General features: G+C 37.2%; 2 protein-coding genes across 6 annotated transcripts; one reads left to right on the top strand and one right to left on the bottom strand.

Moving 5' to 3' along the window:
• Positions 1–590: 590 nt before the first annotated feature.
• On the top strand, positions 591–2,617 carry LOC121249102 (DELLA protein SLN1-like). Its single transcript, XM_041147773.1, has one exon. The coding sequence runs from the start codon at positions 843–845 to the stop codon at positions 2,523–2,525; it is 1,683 nt and encodes a 560-aa protein (XP_041003707.1). The 5' UTR covers positions 591–842; the 3' UTR covers positions 2,526–2,617.
• Positions 2,618–7,473: 4,856 nt separating this feature from the next.
• LOC121249099 (protein argonaute PNH1-like) lies at positions 7,474–20,560 on the bottom strand. 5 transcript variants are annotated; one of them, XM_041147769.1, is made up of 25 exons: positions 20,111–20,560; positions 19,521–19,608; positions 18,866–18,950; positions 16,112–16,785; positions 15,808–16,016; positions 15,574–15,720; positions 15,336–15,469; positions 15,079–15,188; positions 13,872–13,978; positions 13,658–13,796; positions 12,859–12,975; positions 12,504–12,611; positions 12,338–12,409; positions 12,145–12,267; positions 11,542–11,701; positions 10,990–11,111; positions 10,737–10,874; positions 10,517–10,659; positions 9,182–9,244; positions 8,967–9,030; positions 8,755–8,890; positions 8,435–8,508; positions 8,224–8,318; positions 8,114–8,145; positions 7,474–7,823 (listed from the first exon to the last, which is right to left on the bottom strand). In XM_041147769.1, the coding sequence occupies exons 4-25, from the start codon at positions 16,469–16,471 to the stop codon at positions 7,654–7,656; spliced, it is 2,823 nt and encodes a 940-aa protein (XP_041003703.1). In that variant the 5' UTR covers positions 16,472–16,785; positions 18,866–18,950; positions 19,521–19,608; positions 20,111–20,560; the 3' UTR covers positions 7,474–7,653. The 5 variants fall into 5 exon arrangements, with proteins under 5 accessions (XP_041003703.1, XP_041003704.1, XP_041003700.1 ...); XM_041147770.1 differs by having other exon boundaries at positions 16,112–16,497; XM_041147766.1 differs by lacking the exon at positions 19,521–19,608.
• Positions 20,561–22,675: the final 2,115 nt, after the last annotated feature.

Genomic DNA, 22,675 nt, shown 5'->3' with positions numbered 1-22,675 from the left:
ATAGCCAAAGCTAAATTTATTTTTTATTATTTTATTATCATATAATGAAAAAATAATTATTCCAATATGGAGACTTATGTGAATAAAATAACTAAAAATTAAATTTATTTTATATTTATAAAAAATATATTTTACCTTTAACTAATTTAATGAGAGTACTTTTTAAATGTGGTAAACACCGTCCATTCTACTATAAAGTCAGCTGATTTAACTTTAGGTCCCTTTCATTATTATTATAAAATTAAATAAAGTTTCTATATTTATCCAAATATTTTATTTTATTGTTTTGAATTTAAAAACCAGTTAGGAGAAATCTCGTTCATCGTTATAATCGCCAAACCTTTTGCTTTCATCTGCAATAAAATATTCTGCATCTCAAGTATATATATAGATATATAATAAAGCACAAGTTGAGCTTAGCTTAATAATTATTCAGAAAATAAATAAATATAAAAATAAAAAAGATGCACCAAATAATACAACAAAAAAGAAAAAAGAAAAAAAATATATACGAGGTTACCGATGCGAATACCCAAAATTTAATTAATTAATGGATAGGTACAGTTCATGGGTTATACATATTTACATGTCACTCTCTCTCTCTCTCTCTCTCTCTCTCTCTCTGAATCAAAAATCCTCCTTTTGCCTCTCTCTTTCCCCTATCACTTTTCACCGATATCACTGATTCTGTGACTCCATCACTCTTAAAATCATACACCCACTCACGCGCGCACTCTTTCTTCTCTTTCAAATTCTCTCTAGATTCGGAATGATCGACCAAACCCACAAAATCGCGCCTGGTATCTGATCAAAACCCAAAGTTACCTTCAAGTCTCTCGACTATGTCTCTGTATAGCTCCGGTACGTCCGCTGCTAGCAGCGCCGGTAGCTCCGTGTCCTCCACCACCAAACCCTCCGAGATCGATGGCCTCCTTGCCGGCGCAGGTTATAGGGTCCGCTCTTCCGACCTTCGCCACGTCGCCCAGCGCCTCGAACGCCTCGACGCGGCCATGGTCAACTCTCCTGCCGAGGTTTCCCAGCTCGCTTCCGACGCTGTTCACTACAACCCCTCCGATATCGCCTCCTGGGTCGACTCCCTCCTTTCCGAGCTCAACCAGACGGCGTCTCTGCCTTCCGATCTTCCGGAGCTTCCCGAGCTCATGGTGGGCCCAGGTCTCAATCAGACGGTTTTAGCCGAAGATGCTTGGACGGATCACGACGCGCCTCAGCATCAGCAGCTGAATAATCAGTTCCCTGTCATGACCGCGATGGAAGAAGATTCCGGGATAAGGCTAGTCCACGTGTTGCTGACGTGTGCGGAATCCGTGCAACGTGGCGACCTTGCATTTGCCGGTTCGCTGATCGAAGATATGCAGAGCTTGCTCACACGTGTAAATACCAGCTGCGGCATAGGGAAAGTAGCCGGCTACTTCATCGATGCCCTGAGCCGCCGGATATTCACGCCGCAGTGTGTCGGGTTTGGTGGCGGCGTTGCCCTGGACCCGGCTTACGAGAACGAGGTTTTGTACCATCACTTTTACGAAGCATGTCCATACCTTAAATTCGCACACTTCACGGCGAATCAAGCCATTCTAGAAGCTTTCGACGGTCACGATTGCGTGCACGTCGTTGACTTCAACCTGATGCACGGCCTTCAGTGGCCGGCTCTGATACAAGCTCTGGCGCTCCGACCCGGTGGGCCTCCTTTACTCCGATTGACCGGCATTGGCCCACCTTCGCCTGACGGGCGTGACTCGCTCCGAGAAGTAGGGTTGCGGCTCTCCGAGTTAGCCAGGTCCGTCAACGTCCGGTTCGCTTTCCGGGGCGTAGCGGCTTCGCGGCTCGAGGACGTGAAGCCGTGGATGCTCCAAGTCAACCCGAAAGAAGCCGTGGCCGTAAACTCAATCATGCAGCTCCACCGTCTTCTCGGATCGGAGCCGTCACGGAATTCACCGATAGAAATGGTTCTTGGATGGATCCGGAACCTGAACCCGAAGATCATGACAGTGATCGAGCAAGAAGCGAATCACAATCAGCCCGGGTTCTTGGACCGGTTCACAGATGCACTATACTACTACTCGACCATGTTCGATTCACTCGAAGCCTGCACGCTACAGCCGGAGAAAGCACTGGCGGAGATATACATACAGAGGGAGATATGCAACGTGGTGTGCTGCGAGGGCTCGGCTAGGGTGGAGAGGCACGAACCGTTGGCGAAGTGGCGGGGTAGGCTAGGACAAGCGGGTTTCAGGCCATTACATCTGGGATCCAATGCGTTTAAGCAAGCGAGCATGCTGCTGACACTGTTCTCGGCAGAGGGGTATTGCGTGGAGGAAAAAGAAGGGTGCTTGACGCTCGGGTGGCATAGCCGGCCTCTCATCGCGGCTTCGGCATGGGAAGCGCCCCTTGCACTTCCAGATGCAAACTCACCTGCTGCTGCACCTGGGATTTTCGTAAATCCTCACAGTAATCCTCCTATAAACTCGCTGAAAAATTGTGAATTCCGTTCCGTTCAGTTGAGTTGAGTTCAGTTTCTCCCGTTTTGATCACTAGCCCTACAATTTTCGTGCCCTTAATTTTTCTTTAATTTACTGCCATGCCTAGCTATTTAATTTAATTACTCTTTTTTTTTTTTTCCTAATTTTTACATCAACTTTCATACATTCCCCTATATTATTTTGAGTGATCTTCTCAGTAGTTTGATATATTGTCAGTCATAATTTAAGTAAAAAATGTTAAATATAATGCAATATCGTTTGTGTAATTAAAAATGATAAAATTAGTTCCATACACATTCATGATAATTAGAATAGGTTTGATAATTAAAGGTGAATCGAAGAAAGATTTGGTGAGAAGAATGGGGTCATGGCCGGATTTTAAAGTCAAAGCAAAACACTGGTGCATGGCATTGGCAGACGCAATTAGTAGAGTGAAATAATAAGATTCACGTTCTAGAAATGAACCATATATACCATGCATATATATATGCCAATGACTTTCTTGCCGAATGCATAGCAACACCTATGGTCGGTCCTTAAGGATTATTGGGTGGCATGTCCATCGTTGGAGTGTCAAAACCCCTAGCTCTCGACTAATGCCCCCTCAAAGAAAAAAAAATCATGTACGTATCTGCAAGCATAGACAAAAACATGCTTAAGCAGTCAATGCCATGCATGCAGGAAGTGGTTTGGATCGAGAAGCTCATGTCATGAACTTGTTGCCCTTTCTTTCATGATCGATATTGTTGTAGCAAGCATAGTAGGTACCAGAAACAGAGAGATTAATAGCTCTAAGGTTAGGGGCCAGCAAGGAACCTGAAATCATTAATTTCCAAACAAGGAAGATTTTCTTTTTAAAGGTTCCATCTAACCTTGTTCTATTCCAGCTTAGACTGCTGCATGTGACCAAACATGCATCGATCAATTATTTTAGCCCTCGCATTTGCTGGGATGGAGACCGGCCCCCACCTACCTGCTTACTGCATGCCTCTTTGGTGTATCATGATACTCCAACAACCAAATTTATAGCTAAGCTGGGGTTTTATTTCATTTTTATCTCTTTTTATTTTTATTTCAGTTTTTTTTTTATAATTTTCAAGCCACTTGTTGATGTGACCTCTATTATAATATTTATAAATAAATTAGTTAATTCGCACTAATATATATATATATATATTTTTTTTTTTTATGTTAGCATGTAGATAAGACTACTTCTATATCAGCCGTGTGCTAATTGTGTCGATAAATAGGCTCGTATATAAATTTTTTCTCTGCGGGTAAACCAGAGCATGCGGTGCACAGTACCCTTGGAGGTCTTAAATTGAGTCCAAGCTAAGAACATTTATTTATGTTTGACGACATTTGATCTTTAGAATTACTTTGGCTCATTACATATATAACTTCTTCAGCATAACATAACGTTGAAGTATTATCCCGCCATTCTATTTTAAATACAAACATCAAGGAATGGTCTCGTGGTTAATTTGGATTTTGATTTTCCCATCTCATGATCGAACTTTCAGTCATTTGATTTAGGTGCTTTCGTGTTGTTTGGATAGTGAGTTAAGATGAGATAAAAGTTTAATAAAATATCGTTAAATATTATTTTTTACTATTATTATTCTTATGTGATTTGAAAAAGTTGAATTGTTTATTATATTTTGTGTGGTAATTTGAGAAAATTATAATGATGAAATGAGATAAAACACTTTCTCTATCCAAACAGGATCTTAACGACGTCGAGCAATAACTTTATCTCAATTTTCGGTACTTTGATTGAGTGTAGGAGCTTTGATTTAAAAATGAGTTATAAAATGAAAAAAAAAAATCTCATATTTTTTTTATTGGATTTAAAAAACTCGTCTTAAAATTAAAATAATTTTTGTATATACTTGATATATTTGACCCATGGACCTAGTCAAATGGAGCATCTCTCTGTGAATATTTTTTGCCCGTCTTTTGGGCCTACATCAAATACATCTACAAATAAACCCTCTTACGGAGAAGAGTTTGAATTTAAAGAGATATTTGGTTTACATAATCATAATACCAAACTTTATACTATTTTTTTTTTTGGGGTATTAATTTGTGGCATATTGGAGGGAATAGGAAGTGAAGAGAGGCATTTGGGTGTGGTTGATGTGGATGGACATGTGATGTGAGGATGTGGGTCGTGCCCAACTTGAACCAAAGGGGACTCCACTCCAAGACCACAACCACCAACGTAGTAATCAGCATAAGAGGCAGAGTCAGTTGGGTCACATGAGAAACCTGTCGACTCCATCCTCCCAACTCTGCCTGTCACCTCACATCCCTTTCTTCTCTCTTCTCTTTGTGGGTCTCACTCCACGCCACGCCACACCACTACCACCACCAACCCCCCCCCCCCCCCCCCCCCCCCCGGCCCCAAATCACAGATCAATTTCTTTTTTTTCTAGATCGTTGAGGTCCCTCTTTATAAATGTGTCAATCTTCTCTTATTGTCTTAAATTTTATTATTTTCTGCCATATTTTTCACCAAAAAATTACTGAATCTCAAAAAATCTTACGTGAAGGAAATTTACGAAATGAAACATAAATTAGATTTTATGATCTAACGTATTATACCAAATTCTTCTTTTATTGATATAATATATTTTAATATTGTTCACTTAAAATGCATAATAGATGTAACTAAAAAATGAAAAAAAAAATATAATATTTAGAACAAAATTTCTAGTAATTGGAAAGTTTTAAAAAGTTAATTAAATAATTCATATAGAAATCGAGAAATATCTTCAAATTAGAAGGAAAAAAAAAAAAAAGAAAAGAAAAGGAAGAAGGAATATATCTCACATGGCTACTTGGATAGTAGTGTAGGCCATGAAAACGAAGACCTATGGCTGTGGGGCACTACCGAACCAAAACGCGGAACGGGAAAATGAGAGGAAAAAACCCCTTCCGAAACTGTGGCCCACGACACTTTCGCCCTGACTGTTGCACGTGATCCCGTTTCTGGACATCCGGACCAACTTGTGTGTTGTGGGCCCGCCCAACAATACACTGGGGACCACCTATGCAAGCTAAGCTTTTAATAATCATCTTGTGACCCGGCAATTTCCCGTTTCGTTTATCGCCCACGTGTCGACAGCGATGTCACCTTTTATATTTTCATTTTTATTATTTATTTTTTCCATCTCCATCTCCATCTCTGCTGGGTCAATCCTACGTGAGAAAGACCTCTCTTCCCTTTTCTTTAATTTATTATTATTATTTTGTTTTTTAATTACGAAAATTCGTTTTTCTAAGCTGTGAAAAAGACACGTGATTTGAACAATCAACGTGTGGGTCCAACGTTTGTTCTACGAGACGGTCCACGAGGTCTAAATCACCAATTTTAATTTTGTGAATGAATGAACTGTCTTCAACTCTTTTTAATCCTTGCGATCATAGTAGTGGAATATAGATGTTGCCGCTAAAGTCGTTGATTTAATTAATTGGGGTTTTATAAAATTATTTTATTTTTAAACTGGTGTAAAGCATACATTTACGTTTTTAATATTTAAATTATAAAATTTATTTTTTAAATTAAATTATGCCATGTAAACAGTATTTTTAATAATAATGTTAATGATCTAATCTCTACATATATATATATATATATTAAGGTCATTGATAAATGATAAGTACTAACGTTTTAAGCAACGATTGAAAGTGACATTTTGAATCATAAAACTCACTTTTCACAAGAGAAAAGGGGTTGTTACAAAATCCTGATATCCAGTGTTCCTATTAGTATACAAAATGCATGTCAATTAAAATTGATAATGATGATTATCTAAGCAATTTTAATTACAACTCATATAAGGAATAGAATATTAGAAGTAATCAATAATTTTTCCTTTTATGATTTTCAAAAAAAGTTGTGGTGGTTAGTTTTTCTAAGATGCCAATCATGAGCATCCCATCCTAACGAGAAAAAGGTGTAGGGCATACTTACATGACTAGAAAAATAAAAATTAATAATGGTGTACTCATTAGTGAATAATTTGACTTTGAGCTTTTTGGGTGAGCATGTTCAAATTGAATTGTTCTTCGTCACCAACACACTTTCATTTTTTATTTTTTATTTTTTGTAAATTTTCAAATATATGAAATTTACAATCTCATTTTGATGTTTTTCAATACTACAATTAAATACACACACTATTTTTTTTTTTCCTTCATACTAAGGCCTAAGAATATTTCGGATATTTTCAAAATACTTTATTACTATTCATTATTTTATTATTATTTTTTACTATTATTTAATATTTTATTATTATTTTTTCACTGCTATTCACAGAATATTTGAAAATATCTTTCTATCCAAACGCAATCTTAAATGACCAATGATTTTTTAGAATGATGGATGGGTAAGGAATAAGAGAAAATTAAGAGTGTTCACTTTTTATTCAACATATTAAAAAAATTTCTAAATTTTCGAAAGCATATGGTCAAAGAGTGCCAAATTTATCATGTCTAAAAAAAAAAAAAAAAAGAGTGCCAAATTTATGGGGGTTCAATTCTAACTTTCTAAAGCTGTTAGTCAATCTACGAGGTACCTACTTTATTGACAATTGGACGGTTGAAGATTGAGACCTTTTGCTGTAGATGACTGGAGCCAGTTTTCCACACAAAATAATAATATTTTATCATAGGTGCAAAAAATAAAGTAATTATTTGAATTAAGCTAATAATTACAACTGGGCTGCAAACACATCACTGTCCGGTTTGTATTTGTAATTCATCTCAATTAATTTTAATTCATCTCACTATTATTTATTATTATTCATCAATTTTAATTTATAAATTTCAATACTATTCACAATCCATCTTCATACTATTTACAATCTATCTCAACTCATCTTCGAATTCAAACAACACCTATTATGAGATCCACAAATAAGCTTGCATTCACAGAGACTCGTGCGAATGCACGCAATGCTGATTTCAGTAAGCTAAATGCCTTGTTGGATGCATTGTCAAAATTTTCAGGGCACAACATTTTCTCTAGAATATATAATTTTATATAAACACAGAGACAAAGCACATAATAATTCATGTACAAGCATTTCCCTTTAATTCAATTTCTTTATGTTTGTTTTCCGGTGATTGACCTTTCTAGTCTCTCCAACTAGCAGTAAAACATCACATTCTTCACCTTGTCTTTCAAAGCTGGCAGGGGACGGACAAATGACCCATTTGTTTTCTGTGGGGAACGTGTTTTAGAATGATCATGCACCTCAGGTTCCATGTAGAATCGAGCTCTGTAGGCTGCCAGATGTGCATAATATGCAGGAGGCACTGAATCCAGAAGAAATGATATGTAACTGAGTATGGTTGTGAATGTGTGCATTATTACCTTTTGAGTTGTGATAGACATCAGCCAAACAAGATTCATGCCCAATAGGAAAATCTAACCAAAGAAATATTTCTGTTTGGTTTGTTTCAAGACTTTTTTTATGGATTACTTTCACTATAATTGTGTAATCAAAGTAATTATGCCCATCAATTGCAGAGTAGGTGCCAATGCAGTGTGCCATAATAAAGCATGCATATTTGCAAAAAAACAAAAAAATGAGTAAGATATTTACCTATAGAAACAGATCGAGTGCATCGAGCATACCTGCAACCAAATTAATAAACTTGTGAATTCACTAGGCTTATGCTGTGGATCAAGCAACAAGGGAATCGAATTTCTTACGTATAGCACAGGTTGTTGGTCAGAGATTGGATTTCATCTGCAGTAAAATTGTTCTCATCCCAGAGAACATGATAATGAGCAGGTCGACTAGTTCCCTGTAAAATGCCATTTCCAGTATAAACATAAGTTTGACGTTCTGGGCAACCGTTATCTACCATAAGGGCTAATTATCAAAAGTTGTTTTATTCGGTGGTATGTTCAGATACAGTACCTGGATTCCAGCATGACTACATAAATAAAAGTCGAACTCAGTTGGATGGCAGATTTTTGAATCCACCACAGTACCTACATATGAAATTCAAACCAATAAAAACTCCGTTTATGAGTAAGGAATGACAGCTGCATGACCTCAGGAAAGAGCTAGCAAACTCGTCTGCAGAATCTGGCTGGCATGGGATCACTTAGTTATGCATACTTTTCAAGGGCAAAACTTAAAGAGTAGGCTAGCTCCTCCATGTTGGATAGTTATTTTCATTCAATCAAATCACTAGCACAAATCCTAGCAGTTACCAGAAACAGAGAATATATTACCGGGTAAGATATTTCCACTCATGTCGGTGCTGCTTCTATCGTTGTGATTACTTGCAAGAAGTCTAGTGTGGTGCCGCTTTTGAACCACAATAAATGTTACCGGAGGTTGGTAACCAGGTTCTAATGATGCACAAGCCTAGACATGCATGGTCAGAATGTAAGCACAGGAAGAGCATAATTAACGAAAACAAGGATAACGGATCTTCATTAACCTTACGAATGGCATCAAGTTCATATAGTAAGACTTGGTAGAACTGTCCCTCGCTGATACCATCCCTACACATTTTACAAAAGCAAAACCTTAGATATTTCTTGGATCCAACTGCCAGTTCAACAGTTCGTTTTTTTTAGGAACAACTCTTTTTCTAACACCTAAATAAGGTACAAGTTTAAGGGGAACTCTAAATAGATAATTAGATCAGAGCACCTGTAAAATATGATCCTCAATGGTTTCTGTCCAGTAGCATTCTTAAAAGAAAGTAGAAGCTCTCTGCAGTAGCATGGAATATCGAACTTTTAAAACGCATGATTTCTGATCAGTAAATACAACAACAAATGGAAAAATGTTATTTTACGCGAGTCAGCTCTTATGATGTAGTGCTAAGTGGTGGCTTAGATGGCTATGATTGAAGATGAATAGTCTCTGTGTTTCACTTGGGATGCATTTAGACTAGATATTTAACTCATGCTTGTTTAGAATATGTCATTGTCTCCAAATAAGTAGTGAGAATACATTTAGATTACTTGGTTCATTGTATCTTGTTTCAAAGTTGATGACCCGGTGGGTGTGTAAAGGAAACAAACACGGTTGTTGATAACTATGGCGCAATTTGAAGATAGGACACCATATATACATCATCAAGTAACCTCATGCACCAATGAAGAATGTCACACGTCTGTGACTGTGACAATAGGGGCCAAATTCCTAGTGGGCTTGGGTTGGATTATAGGAGTTTAGTAGTTGGGCTTAGCCTATGGGCCAAAGTAATTATCTCTTTTATTTGTATGATTTTTGTTGAAGTAGGGCCATGGCTCATTTACTTGTCGTCTATTTAGCTTTTCGGCCTTTTGTTATAATTGTTGTTTTAGGTGCTGGGGTTTGGCCCGTTGGTTGTTAAAGTAGTATCTGTAGTAGAATGAGGGACTAGTAATGGCATCCAGAATCTGAATACAATTGTTTTCTATTTTGCTCTCAACCTCTCTTCTATTGGAGGCTAGGTCAACTTTGAATCTGACCATTTTCTTTACATTTTCTCTAATATTGTTTAGTTATCCAAACACTTTTCACCAGATGTGTTGCAAAGAAGTACAAGACAAAATGTGAAAAATGAAGAAGTACTAGCAATAAGAAGATTCAAAAGTAGCTAACAATGCGGTCAACCTGACATTTTCTTGTTTACCAAAAAAGAGAGCTTGTCATTCCCTTAACAGTATTGCAAAGTGTGTTGTTTTTCAATTTGACAATCATCATAGCTGAAAAATCAATTTTTTCAACGGCCAAGTCAAAGAGCTCTAGAATTCTCCTGCTGTTCCATCTTTTACAATTCTGTCTCGTAGAAGGGATCGCCTGCCTCCTCTGTATTGTAGGAAATTTAGTGATCTCCTTGAGATTGAGATGGACAATGGAGGGGACAGGTTTGGGTCTTGGGTAGTCTCTTAAGGAAAAATGTAGTTTGATAACTATAGAACACTAAGAATGATGTACACATAACATATGACCACCTGAGTCTAGTGCAGTGCTAAAGAGTTCTTAACAGTTTACCTGATCATGCCTCCAGTAACCGTACCAAGTTGAGGATCTTTCCAGGTTTTGAATAGGTCTTGAATAAGTTCTTCTCGATGAGGCTGTGCACATACCAAACCTGCATACTTTGTAACTTCTGGCCAATCTTGGGAGGCCACAACCTGTATGACAATAGTCATCATGCTCAAATTTGGAGACAACCATAACCTTTCAAGTAATAGAGGTGTAAAATGATTACGGCAGCTATAGATGGATAAGAATCTTCTCCATTTTCTGGATGAGTAACATCAGCTCCAAAAATGATTGTTGGAATGTCGCTAACTAAAGGAATCCTCCAATGTAAAGCATCTAGAAGCACTGTATTCCTTCCTCCCATCTAAAAAGTTCAAATGAAAAAAATAAATCACTTAATCTGGGTTTCAGAGAGTCAAATTAAAAGACATATTGACTATGCAATAAGCTCTGTTGAACCATGATCAATTATGACAGACCTTGACATTGATTTTAAGAGAGAGATTTGCCAGGTACTGTCTGCTACTCTTGAAGACATGTTTTGTAAGGCAGCACTGCGAAATCAACCCTAGCTCTGTTTCGCAGATTCGTTTCAGTTCACCTATAAACAGAGGATGCACCCTTCAGCCAGAGTGGAACACATATAAAGTCATACAGAGTCACGCACGATAACTTTGGAAAAACTTGAGTTTCATGAAAACTTAGAAGTTGAAGGCCTTGTAAAAAAAAAGGTTTACATGTTACCAGACATAGTTTAAATTCCTAAGCATGAGAAATTAAATAGATTTTTTATGATTGTACATTATAACCCATTCTCCCGAGTACATTCTCACAACATAAAATCCTTGTGGTTGCAATAAATTCCCAAGCATGAGAAATGAAACAGACTTATTAGACTTCACTTAACATGAAAAGCCTAATGATGCAAGACATCTCATAACATAATGTTTGCAGTAACCATAAACTTGGAAGGTCCCAGGTTACGTAATGTGATACCCACAAATCTCTAGTAGCAAAAGCTAACTGCATACCATACAAAGAACCATTGTTGTCCGGAAGAATGGCGATAAGCAACTCCAACTCTTTTCCTTCAAGCTTGCTTGTAGCGGCACAATAAACGTATTTCAAGGCCTTCTTTACCTGATCTGGTCTGGCTGAATATATAGGAATGACAGGGTCCATGTTAAATTCCTGAGATCAAATGTTAAAACAACAGATTATAAATACAAGACATGATTTGGAACGTTTTGAGCAACATTACAATCATTGGAATAGAATTGTGGTCTGTTAGGAATGATAAGATATAGAGAAAAATAAAAACAGAATCAATCACAAATGATACAACATTTACGTGATTCGGCAACATGCCTACGTCCACGGATTTGCAGATGATTTTATTTCAGATGATAATCAAAGGTGCAGTGCGGCAGCCATACAAGAGAATAATACAATTTATAACAAACCCTAATCAGCTGGTCGGGTTGGTTCAAGAGCCAAAACGGGTAAAAAAACCGCCACAAACAGAACCAGGCTTCACGCAAAGAAGCACAATGCCCTTTTTTTCCAAAGAAAAATCATTCATTTCTAATTAAAGTGCTACCACTGTCAAGTATTACTGTATAGGAAAAGTATACCATGCCAGAGATTTTGCACATTCGAACCAACTGTTGACAAAAACCACGAGCAGTGCTCTCTTGGACAGTTCGTGAGAAGTTGATACAAGCCCAATATCTGATGGTGCTTCCATTTACGACTTTCTGAATAAACAAAACTTCTATCAGTTTGCTGTTAAATTTTCTAAGTTTCTCCAAGTAGACAATAACTAACCTTGTTCATCATATTCCATTGACCAACTTGAGGCAAGTATTCTGTTTCCTTTCCACTATCATTATACTTGAGCTATATTAAGAACAGAAAAAGGACACAATGAACAAGTTATTGGCAGAACGAGGTTGAATGTCATATGAAGTAGTAAAGTCCCTTTGAGCATTACCCATGGAGCTGGAAGAACCCGAGCCTCAACAGATGCAAGCTTGCTGTCTATAATGATGCCAAACTCCTTTGCATAGGGATCCTGATCATACTCATTTTGGTGAACTGTCTGGAAAGACAACAGAGAAGTGTCAGAATTTGGCATAAAAATTCAAACCCTACGACAACCATACCATTGATGCTCTCATCATTACTTGCAAAAGCCGATATTTTCTTTCACCTTAAATGCATTATGAATTTATGAGTAGAAAAGCGGAACATCATACCAACAAAAAACTAGAATTTTGAATTCGTACCATTCTAGCAGATTTTTTTTTTTAAAAGTTCCCAGAAATCCAAAGAATTGGAGATGTAACCTGTAAGATGTCCATTTCTTGTTCCTGGGGTCTTTGGCATGAAACTTTTAGCAGAGAAGTAATCTGTTTCTCATTCAGACCTTTCGTGTATCTCTGCCCGCTAACTATCTTGCATGCCTATTAAAAGATTCATAAGAAATGGATTAAATAAAACCTCTAAATACTAAAATATTTTAATTGGTTTGTCTTTAAGATAGATTGATCCCATATCTTATGTTTATTTTTTTTGTTCTATACTTCCAATTTTGATCAATTAAGTCTCTCTGTAAGCCTTCTGATGGTATCGATGATTGTTTGAAAAATAAAATCATTTAAGAGCCAAACAATTAAAAAATGAAAAAAAAAAAATACAAATACAAAAAATTAGATAAGCAAGAACTAAATTTTTCTTTTGAAAAAACAAACACGATAATTTGACCAGCACAAATATCGCAAGGTGGCGCATTGGGCGGCCAAATTGACCACCGCTTGGTGGCCCTCTCGATTTGGCCACCCATGGAGGTGACCTACATGGTTGCGGTGTTGTTAACTTTTATGTTATAGTAATGTTTTTATCCTTGGGAGTTTTATTTTTTATGTTTTGGATTTTTAATTTGTTCTGGTTTGATTATAATATTTTCAAGTTTCCACCATTTTAGTTTCTTTTTACATGTGGCATATCACATGGAGCAAGAGTTCTAAAGTCAAAATACAGGGATCAATCTGTTCAAAAGTAAAACCAATAATTATTTTAGTAATTAACTCAAAAAAATAGGCTGTTATATTTAAAAAAATGTTAGAAATATTGAGCAGAGCCTACCTCCATTGGCAAGTACTTCACCTTCTTCTGGTTTCCCACATGAAGACAAGGTAGGTGGGGATACCGAATGACATATCCATACATCTCTTGAAAGTACTCAACAACAGATTTCATGTTCCTTTGCTCATCTACTGGGAAACTGATTTCCAAAAAAATACAGTAAGTGTTCATGTACAATGGAATGCTATTACAACAAATAACACAAAATAATTACATTAGCTCCCGTGTAGGCTGTGATGACAACCCTGAAATTCGATATTTCCTTCTAACATTTCCTCTGTGTGTAACTTCAACTTTGACCCCTCTAAGGGCTTTCTTGACCTGCACATCAATGATTCCAAAGTAACCCTTTTACCCTTTTTTAAATATGTAAGTATTGATTAAGTAACCTTTTCAAATTATATTTACATATAGTTTCTGTTTCTTATTTTCTCTCTTTTTGCAAAAATACTGTATCTAAAATCATGACTAGATGTGCTTTATGATTGACACAAACAAAAAAGATGTCATTGTTTCTGTGCTCTACAGATCAAAACCCCAACATGTCAATTTTACTGTGCTCTGTAGTACATTTGGAGCCATGTTTTCCAAATCATTCAAATGTAAAATCAACATGACACAATGACCAGGAAGGACTAGTTCGAGATTTATCATCACTCAAACTTGAAAACCCAGAATAATATAAGGATTATTGTTAAAGACCCCACTGTTGATTCAAAAGCTTTAGGACTGTTGGATATTAATTTAGTTAAACTTTTAACCCTCAAGATCATAACATTCCATCACGTTTCAGAATCCGACGTCCACGGCGGCTCACTCTATTGACACTGATCCAGTAGTAGCCCTTTCCCTTTGGGCAGTTTCACTCATCTATCAGTATTCAATGACTTAACATTATGCCCATACAAAGTACCAAGACATTTTAATTCAGCCTATAGGTCACCCCTTCCATGACTTGAACCCATGATGTGGTCTATCAATTGTTAAAGACCTAACCATTGATCTAAAAGCTGTTGGATACTAATTTAGTTAAACCTTTAACCCTCAGGATCATAAAAATTACCCTAAAAGACAAATTATAAAAGGTGTTAGTTTAGCAGATACCTTATAATGATAAGTGTGTATAGTCACTAAGCTGGTACTGATCTCACAAAAATGTTCAATTTTAAGTGCTAGGGATAGCTCCGTGGGTAATGATCATAGGATAGAATTAGTGGCTGAATATCGGGATGCAGCACTTACTCTTGCTTTGATATGGCATTTGAAAGTTCTAAGACCATGATTGATTGGTTGTTTAGATTGATGATAAAGCGCGAAGCACATCACCAAACAATTACATTGTCTTTTTAGTTGGCTAGACATGTACAATAAGGTATGAAATTGGGATCAGAACTTGATTTCCACACCAGAGAGGTCAATACCTTTACACGATCTGCATCTGAAAAGGGCCTTGAAAACACATCTTTATCCAAAATCTGAGCAACAAAATCAATGACTGGGAGTGGCTCAATGAATGCAGCAGATGACATGTCTGATTGACAAGCAGCAAACGGAAAAGATTACAGAATGCTATTCTTTTGTTTTGTTTTGTTTTGTTTTTTTTCTTTTTTTTTTTGTGGGGAAAATTCCATGTATAAAAGCATTTTGAAAAATAGAATAACAATCGAAGAACTCTCACCAATATTCAGGGATAGTCCCATCTGAGTAGGTCTAATACTCTGGTAGAAACCTCTCCATGATTCTAAGCCACCACCAAGCTGCTGCGGTTTCTTAATATCAGGAGAATATAGAAACCTTCCAACTGATATATACCTGAACTCACCCACGAATAAGTCTAACAAGTAGAAATCCGCTAGCATTAATAGAAAAACAAAATCGACAAATCCAAAGAAATAGAACAACAGAAATGCATGCACCTTTGGCCTGGCAGTTGCCGCAAGACAATATCAATAATGGTAAGCGCCTCTTGAGGGGTATCAACTGATTTCCCTGCAAGAAGCTCACGCAATTGGTGCATACTGGCTAGTGCTACAAAACTGACTGTCACCTTAAACTGTTGTTCCCTGATATGATTAGCTAAACTTGATCAAATCTTCAATTTAATATTATTCAAGCAGAAAATCATTCAGTTAAGAGCAATAATAAGTAACCTTCCATTGCCTGTCCCCTTGTAATCATCGTTCAATACTATGGTAAAGTCTTTTGAGGCAAAAGGTAGCAATCCGGCCGTGTAAAGATTTCTTCCTCCATCATAAACAGGAAGCCTCATCCCTAAGTCAGTCTCTCTATAAAGTTTCACCAACTGTGTCATGATGGCTCTGTTCAATTTCGAAGAAGTAATCTCAGGCTTTATTTTAACCTGCATCCCGCAAATATAAAAGGAGTGACAATATGCAACACAAAATCTGGAGGTCATTTTCAATATTTCAGCTCTTCAATTTAAGCAAAACTTACAGTATATTGACATATATCTGACCCTGGTATCTCTGCAAGGAAGTGATTGGCTTTAACTAAACACTTTGTTCCCAGCTGGCCAAATCCAGGCCTGCGGTGTAACATAAGGTTTTTGCATGAAGCAAGGGACCCCACATCTAAATCAAGCTGTGATTCTTGGAACCTCTCGACTTTCGGTAATCTACCTCTTCTCCTTCCCTTCCTCCTTGCCATGATCTTCTTTTTATGTTCCAAGAAATCTTCATTTTTGTGCACCATCTGGGTTGATGTCTTCTGATTCATAGAGTTCTGTAGTGGTTTCCTGAATATCAGAGTGTTCTCCGATATCACAGTGTTCTCCAGAGGGTCTTTCATTTGCATGGACCACTCCTTTCGACAAAGAGAACCTTCAATGAACAACGTGTACTAAAATGATCAAGGAAGCCGGATTCTTAAAGCACTTGCAGGCTGCAGCACTATATTTTCCGCGGGAGAAAAAAGGGAGAGAAAAGGGGGGGAGGGGGGCTACACCAAAAAGTGAAGGGATTTGACAAAATGAAAACTCCAAGAGTTAAGGCGTAACCAATTTCCCTTTTCATTGAGGAACTAGGAGCCTTTGGGGTTGTTATAAAAAGAAAAGGCAAAGAAAATGCACGAGCATGAAAGACAAGAAGCTTTGTAACGGCTGCAACAAGCTTGAAAAGCAGCAAAAAAAGAACAGGATTAGCATCATATCTCGGCAGTGTTTTCTTGCCCAGAGCTGTATATTCTCTGATAAAAGATGGCCTAAAGAGACGTGCAAACATGCAAAAGAGTCCACGCCACAAAGATTCAAATGGTCCAACAAAAACAAATTATATATATAGAAGAAGAAAAAAGAATGTCTTCTATAAAGGGGAAGGCAGGTGGAATGAACTCTATTTTCAGAGCTAACAGTGTTTGTGTGTATGTTTACATTGTTGGTTAATCAGATGATCAACTAAACCAATTGAGAAAGTGGTCCCGCGTACGGGAATAGTTGGATCACTCCAAGTTATTTGCAGGACAAGTTGTAAATGACATATAAATTCCTTTTCAGCGGACACAAGGGAGCTTTAACTCGTCCCAAAGCCAAGCTACAGTGACGGTACAGAGAAAGTACCAAGACAAATAGACTAGAAATAAGGAAATCAGAGCCTTGAAGGACCCAATTAACAGACCAGTGTTAAATGACCCTGCAGCTAGCATGCATTTTCACTCTGTGTAGTTGTTTTCCTTGTTCTCCTTTTCACCTGGCATGATCCATGAACTCGCTCTAGAGGATAAAGAGATCAGTCTCTGTACCAAAGGGTGAAATTCTGGTATCCTTTTTGTCAGGGAAAACTTATGGCTTAGAAGATTAGTATGAAGATATTAACAATCATACCCATGGGATTATTACGAGACATGAAGAATAATCACATGACTTGTCCTATTCGGTGTTCCTAGGCCCGCGTGAAAGTTCCAACCCAGCTCGAAAAGAAGTGGAAGAGAAAAATGGTTTCATTTTTCTTTTTTTGAAACTAAATAATCAGACTAATCTCAACCTTTTTAACCTACGATAAAAGCACTCTAGTTTGGACAAGATGGGCTTTCGTCGGTGCCAGGATGGCATCAAGGTTTTGGAAGAGATGCTAATCATGACCGTGATTATTGCAGCAATTAGTACTGCTCGATCGGTTTCCATAGCGTGCAAATTGAAGAATATAAGTTCTAAACCTAATCGTGTAGAATGCATTTAACTTATAAATTACATTGAATATGTTTTGTTAAGTGACTGATCAATAAACGAAAAGTTGTCGCTCAAAAAGAATATATACAGTTCTACAAAAAAGTTGTCGCTCAAGTCGGTCTGGATCAGTCAGCCCATATCTATATATATATATATATATATATATGTATGTATATATGTATGTATGTATGTAGACGTATGTTGTTAATTTCTCTCTCTTTGTTGCAACTGCTTGGATTTTTGGTTGTATTGGGATTTTCTTTTTCTTTTACGTACGATACATACATATATTGCAATGCAAAACAAACATAGGTGAAGGTGTCAATGGACCCATATATATAATACAAATTTTCTGCATTACCCAGTTCGTACATTTCTGTCCAAATCAGGCATGCAGCTAGCTATCCAGATCAAAGTTCCAGTGAGTAGTAGACAAGAAGGAAACTGGGAAGGAATCGCAAAGCACTGCCAGCCGTAAAAACACTTTGTAGTGAATGATAATAAGGATGTTTTGTAGTTTTCCTTCGTCTCAAATAGTTAGAAGTTTTCGGTCTATCGTGAACAACGACATCCACAATGTTAGTTTTGGTGAGGGGAATTTGATCTAAAATGATGGAAAGTACGTACTGGAAAGTCCAGTGAAACTACCACTCTAAAATAATATTTAAATTTTATAATAATTATTTATAAAAATATGAACTAACCCTCATCTTATTATAATTAATATATATATACCCATGGATCGTAATTCTTATATAGGATTATATATCCCATGTCATACCAATATATCCTCATTCCACGCGACTCGCACGATTCTGTCTCCATGTTACTATCAGTCACATGTAATGACAAGCACCAATAATTCATTATGATCCTCTGATCGGCAAAAGATCTAAGGTTGAAAACCAAACGCCAAACATTTAAACCCCGAGAACCGACAACCATGGCAATCATGAGGGAAAGAGAGAGAATTTAATGCACAAAAAAAAATGTCTGAGAAACGCCGACTAGAGTTATGCACAGACCTTTTGCTTTACGCCATCTTATTGCAATTTTAATGTCCCTATCTGCCTCCAAGAGACTGGAACTCCGCCTCACCGACTTCCGACTCTGCACACAACAGCGGAAATATGTATATATTATATGAAAAGAAAGAAAAAGAAGGCTACCAGATGTGCATAAGATATTAAGAACTACTGCGGCTACTGAGTGCTGAACAGGTCAAATCTTTAGACTGCATCGCGGCTGAAAGAGTCAGAAACTGGAGGATATGAAGCTAAAACGGTATGGCATTAGCGTGACAAGTCTTAGAGATTTGACTTGCTACTGATTAGGGTGGTTTTGTGCGTATATTTTACCTGACAAAGGTCTAAAATACCAAAAATATAGTGTACGAGATTTATGAAGAAGATCTGGAAGATCTGTTGGTACTTAAAAGACAACTGCTGATGTTGAGTTTTTTAGAGACCTTCTAATTAATTCCCCCGGCCCAGAAAGATTCAAACATCGTATATTGGTTCCAAATTAACGGAAAGAAAACAGCGCAACGCCAAGAGTACCCCAGCTTTTGAGAAACAGAAAGCACGTTCTAAGGGTATAAACAAGAGATCATTAGGGTAGCTTTGGGAAGTAAAGAAAACGCCAAGAAATAATGCATACGAACCTACAAATTTAACGGACCTGGAAACTAGTACTTCATCTGATGCATGAGATTATTTCGAGAGCAAAGTATCTCAAAAGAATGGGCTTGGAAATCCTTGGTGCGAAGCTACAATGAACAAAAACATGAAGCGGAGGAAGACCACACTAGTTCTAGTATATCAGGATGCAACCAGCTGTATTGAGTATAAAGCATATTGGAACTCGGGTATTTTTGGGAACTGCAACCTTCTAATATTAAATAATCAGTACCCATTTCTTGTTTAATATAAAGTGATGAGTTTTGTTAAAGATATGTTCTATATACATCATCTATAAAGCTTAATTTTAACAAACATAAAATGTATAAAGGAATTAGCTGCTAGCGTACATGAAAAAACTTGTGGACTTTCGATTAATTGCAAATATATGTATATATCGATTTCCTTGCAGCTATCCAGAAACATGCTCAAAGCTAGACTTTCAGAAAGGTACTTTAAACGAGGAGTGCTAGAGTTGGCATGCAGATTAAAGGCGTGCATTTGAAAAAATAAGATAGCTTTTGTTTTCATAAAAAGAGAGAAGTGGAAATTATAGATTAAAGAAATCAATAAAGGTACGAGATTCCATACTCAGAGAGAGAGAAAGAGAGAGAGGGAGGGAGAGCAGCTGTGAGCCTGTGATGGATGGCCGTGATGCTGTAGTCTCTGTCGTTCTCAGCGAAGCTTTCAGGGCGACCAGGTTTTTTTTCCTCTCTCTCTCTTTCTTGGAGGAAGATCTGTCAATATATATACATAAAGAACTAGTTGTATATATAATTGAGTGGCGAAAGAAGGTTTGTGTCAGGTTCTTGGAAAAAATGTGGCCGGGAAGTCGTGTGGTTCAGAAGAGGAGTTCATTCCGGCAAGAGAGAAGGAGAGATAATGTGTAAAGCCTGAGCTGGAGTTTGGATGTCTACTAGCTCTTTAAAAACCAGGTGGGTGGAGGCGGGCACTTCCTCCGAGACTCAATACAGAGTAAATGGCAATTTGTTGACGGCTGTGATTTTAACAAGATCATCTTATCAAGTTTGAACTTCACCCGGCTGGGCTGTCAACGAATGCATGGCCAAGAGTCTCAAATATATACACAACGTACCTTTTTCTATATACAGCCGTGTTTCATCTAAGTATTAGTATAAATATAAGTATATAATAATTAAGTATAAGTATTATATAAGTAGTATAAGTATTATATATAAGTAGTATAAGTATAGAGTGTGGTGTATAAGTATTATAGAAAATTTTATACATCATACTATCATCTCACTTTCATCCCACTAAATATGATGTGACGTTTATCACTATTAGATGATAAAAAAATGTAATAAATGATTATTTAATGATGATAAATACGTCACATCATACTTAGTGGGATGAAAGTGTGGTTTATAGAATTTTCCATAATTATATATACTATATTATATAACAAATATAATAATAATCAACGCAATATTTTTTTCACGTTGAAACGGTATTCGTAAGCGTTTGAACGGATAAAATATTTTTAGAATGAGTTCAAACGTCATTACTAGCCGTTCGAACAGGAAAAAATAAATACTTGGCATCGTGTCTAGACTCAGCGCCATTAGAATGCAAAACCCTTTCTCCCACTCCTTTGCTCCAGTGCCACGAGCTGCCAAACGTTGCCAACGAAGCCACCGTCCACCACCACTTTCCAACCTGCAATAGGTATGTCCTCTCCCAACCGATTTTACCAATTAATTTCTCCTAAAACATGTTTTAAATGGGTTAAAAATGAGGTTTAAAAAAAAACCCAATTTCAATCTTGTAGTTGGTTGGAAATGGAAGACGAGATGACTCTATGGTCATCCCAGCCTCTCATTATTGTTGTGGGAGGAAAAAAGACTATTCTAAACCGATTATTTACGGTTTTGGTAATGGCTGAGTCAACTCAGCCATTGTCGATTTTGAACTAGAAATCTCAATTCGAATGTGTCGTTGACTTGCGAACAACATAGAATTGGTTATCGTTCGAACCACAATTAGATGGTTCGAATGGAAATCTATGAGCGTTTGAACGTATATTTATTACCGGTCAAACGCACTATAACATCATTGGAACGTGTTGTTAAGTATTTGAACGGTACATTTTTATTTTAATTTTTTTTTATAGATATAATTACCTTGATCTAATTATAATTATGGCATTTTGTAATCATTGTCATTAATTTTATACCATAAATTTAGCGTCATTCCAATTGCGTTTTGGGAAAAGAAGCGGGTTGCATCAGGGCAATCATCTATCGAAAAAGTTTGAGAGAGGACTATTTTGTTGGAGAGACAGGTGAAGATAGATGATTTTAGGGATCTTCTACGGGAGAGACATTCTCTCGCATTTGTTTTTCTCGATCATGGTTGGACATCGATCATTAATCAGAAGGACGAAAGGACGGACAATATAGTTTCCTACATCAATATTGAATTTGAATTCTATAGAGAACTTGATTGTGCTGGCCAGGAGGATGACGCATACACTTTCTCCGTCCGAGGCTTCTTAATACGATATTCAGTTGATGCAGTTGCTGATTTTCTAGGTATCCCTCGACTACCCACTGCATATCCTAACGTGGTGCCTAGAAAGTCTACACTTGCAGGCGATGGGGAGATTGCAGAGGAGGAGGATACCGTGATGCCTGATAAGATCGATGGCCTCGTTGATCATGAGGTTCGTCAGTTGGTTGTGGGTTCAGATGCTCCTTCCTATGATGGGAGCAAGAACATCAAACATGTGGACTTATCTAGTTTTTTCAAGGATAATGAACATTATAATAGCCAACATCGATCCTTGACTACACAAGACTGAGGTGAGCATGAACTGGACACAATTTTTGTTACGGGTCGCTCGTGGGGTGCCTATCGACCTAGTGACATTCATATTTGCTAGGATTCGATTAAAGGTCACCTATATTACGATATGTAGAGTTTTATTTTATTCAGTGTACTTTGTTACTCCTTTTGATATATATAATACTTATACTTATCAAAAAAAATTTATAAAAAATATATTTTCATTAGGAGTCATGCTCACATGATTGCTTGTAGCGAAAGGAGTTAGGCCAAATGAGTTTGAGCGTGTTCAGGAGCCAATTGGCTTGATCAACTCGAAGACCTAGTCTCGTAGCACCGGACACTCTA

This window comes from Juglans microcarpa x Juglans regia, chromosome 2D (assembly GCF_004785595.1).
Source record: "Juglans microcarpa x Juglans regia isolate MS1-56 chromosome 2D, Jm3101_v1.0, whole genome shotgun sequence".
In the NCBI taxonomy this organism is placed as follows: Eukaryota; Viridiplantae; Streptophyta; class Magnoliopsida; order Fagales; family Juglandaceae; genus Juglans; species Juglans microcarpa x Juglans regia.
The sequence above is the reverse complement of the archived record's forward strand: the minus strand, read 5'-3'. Positions and strand labels throughout refer to the sequence as shown.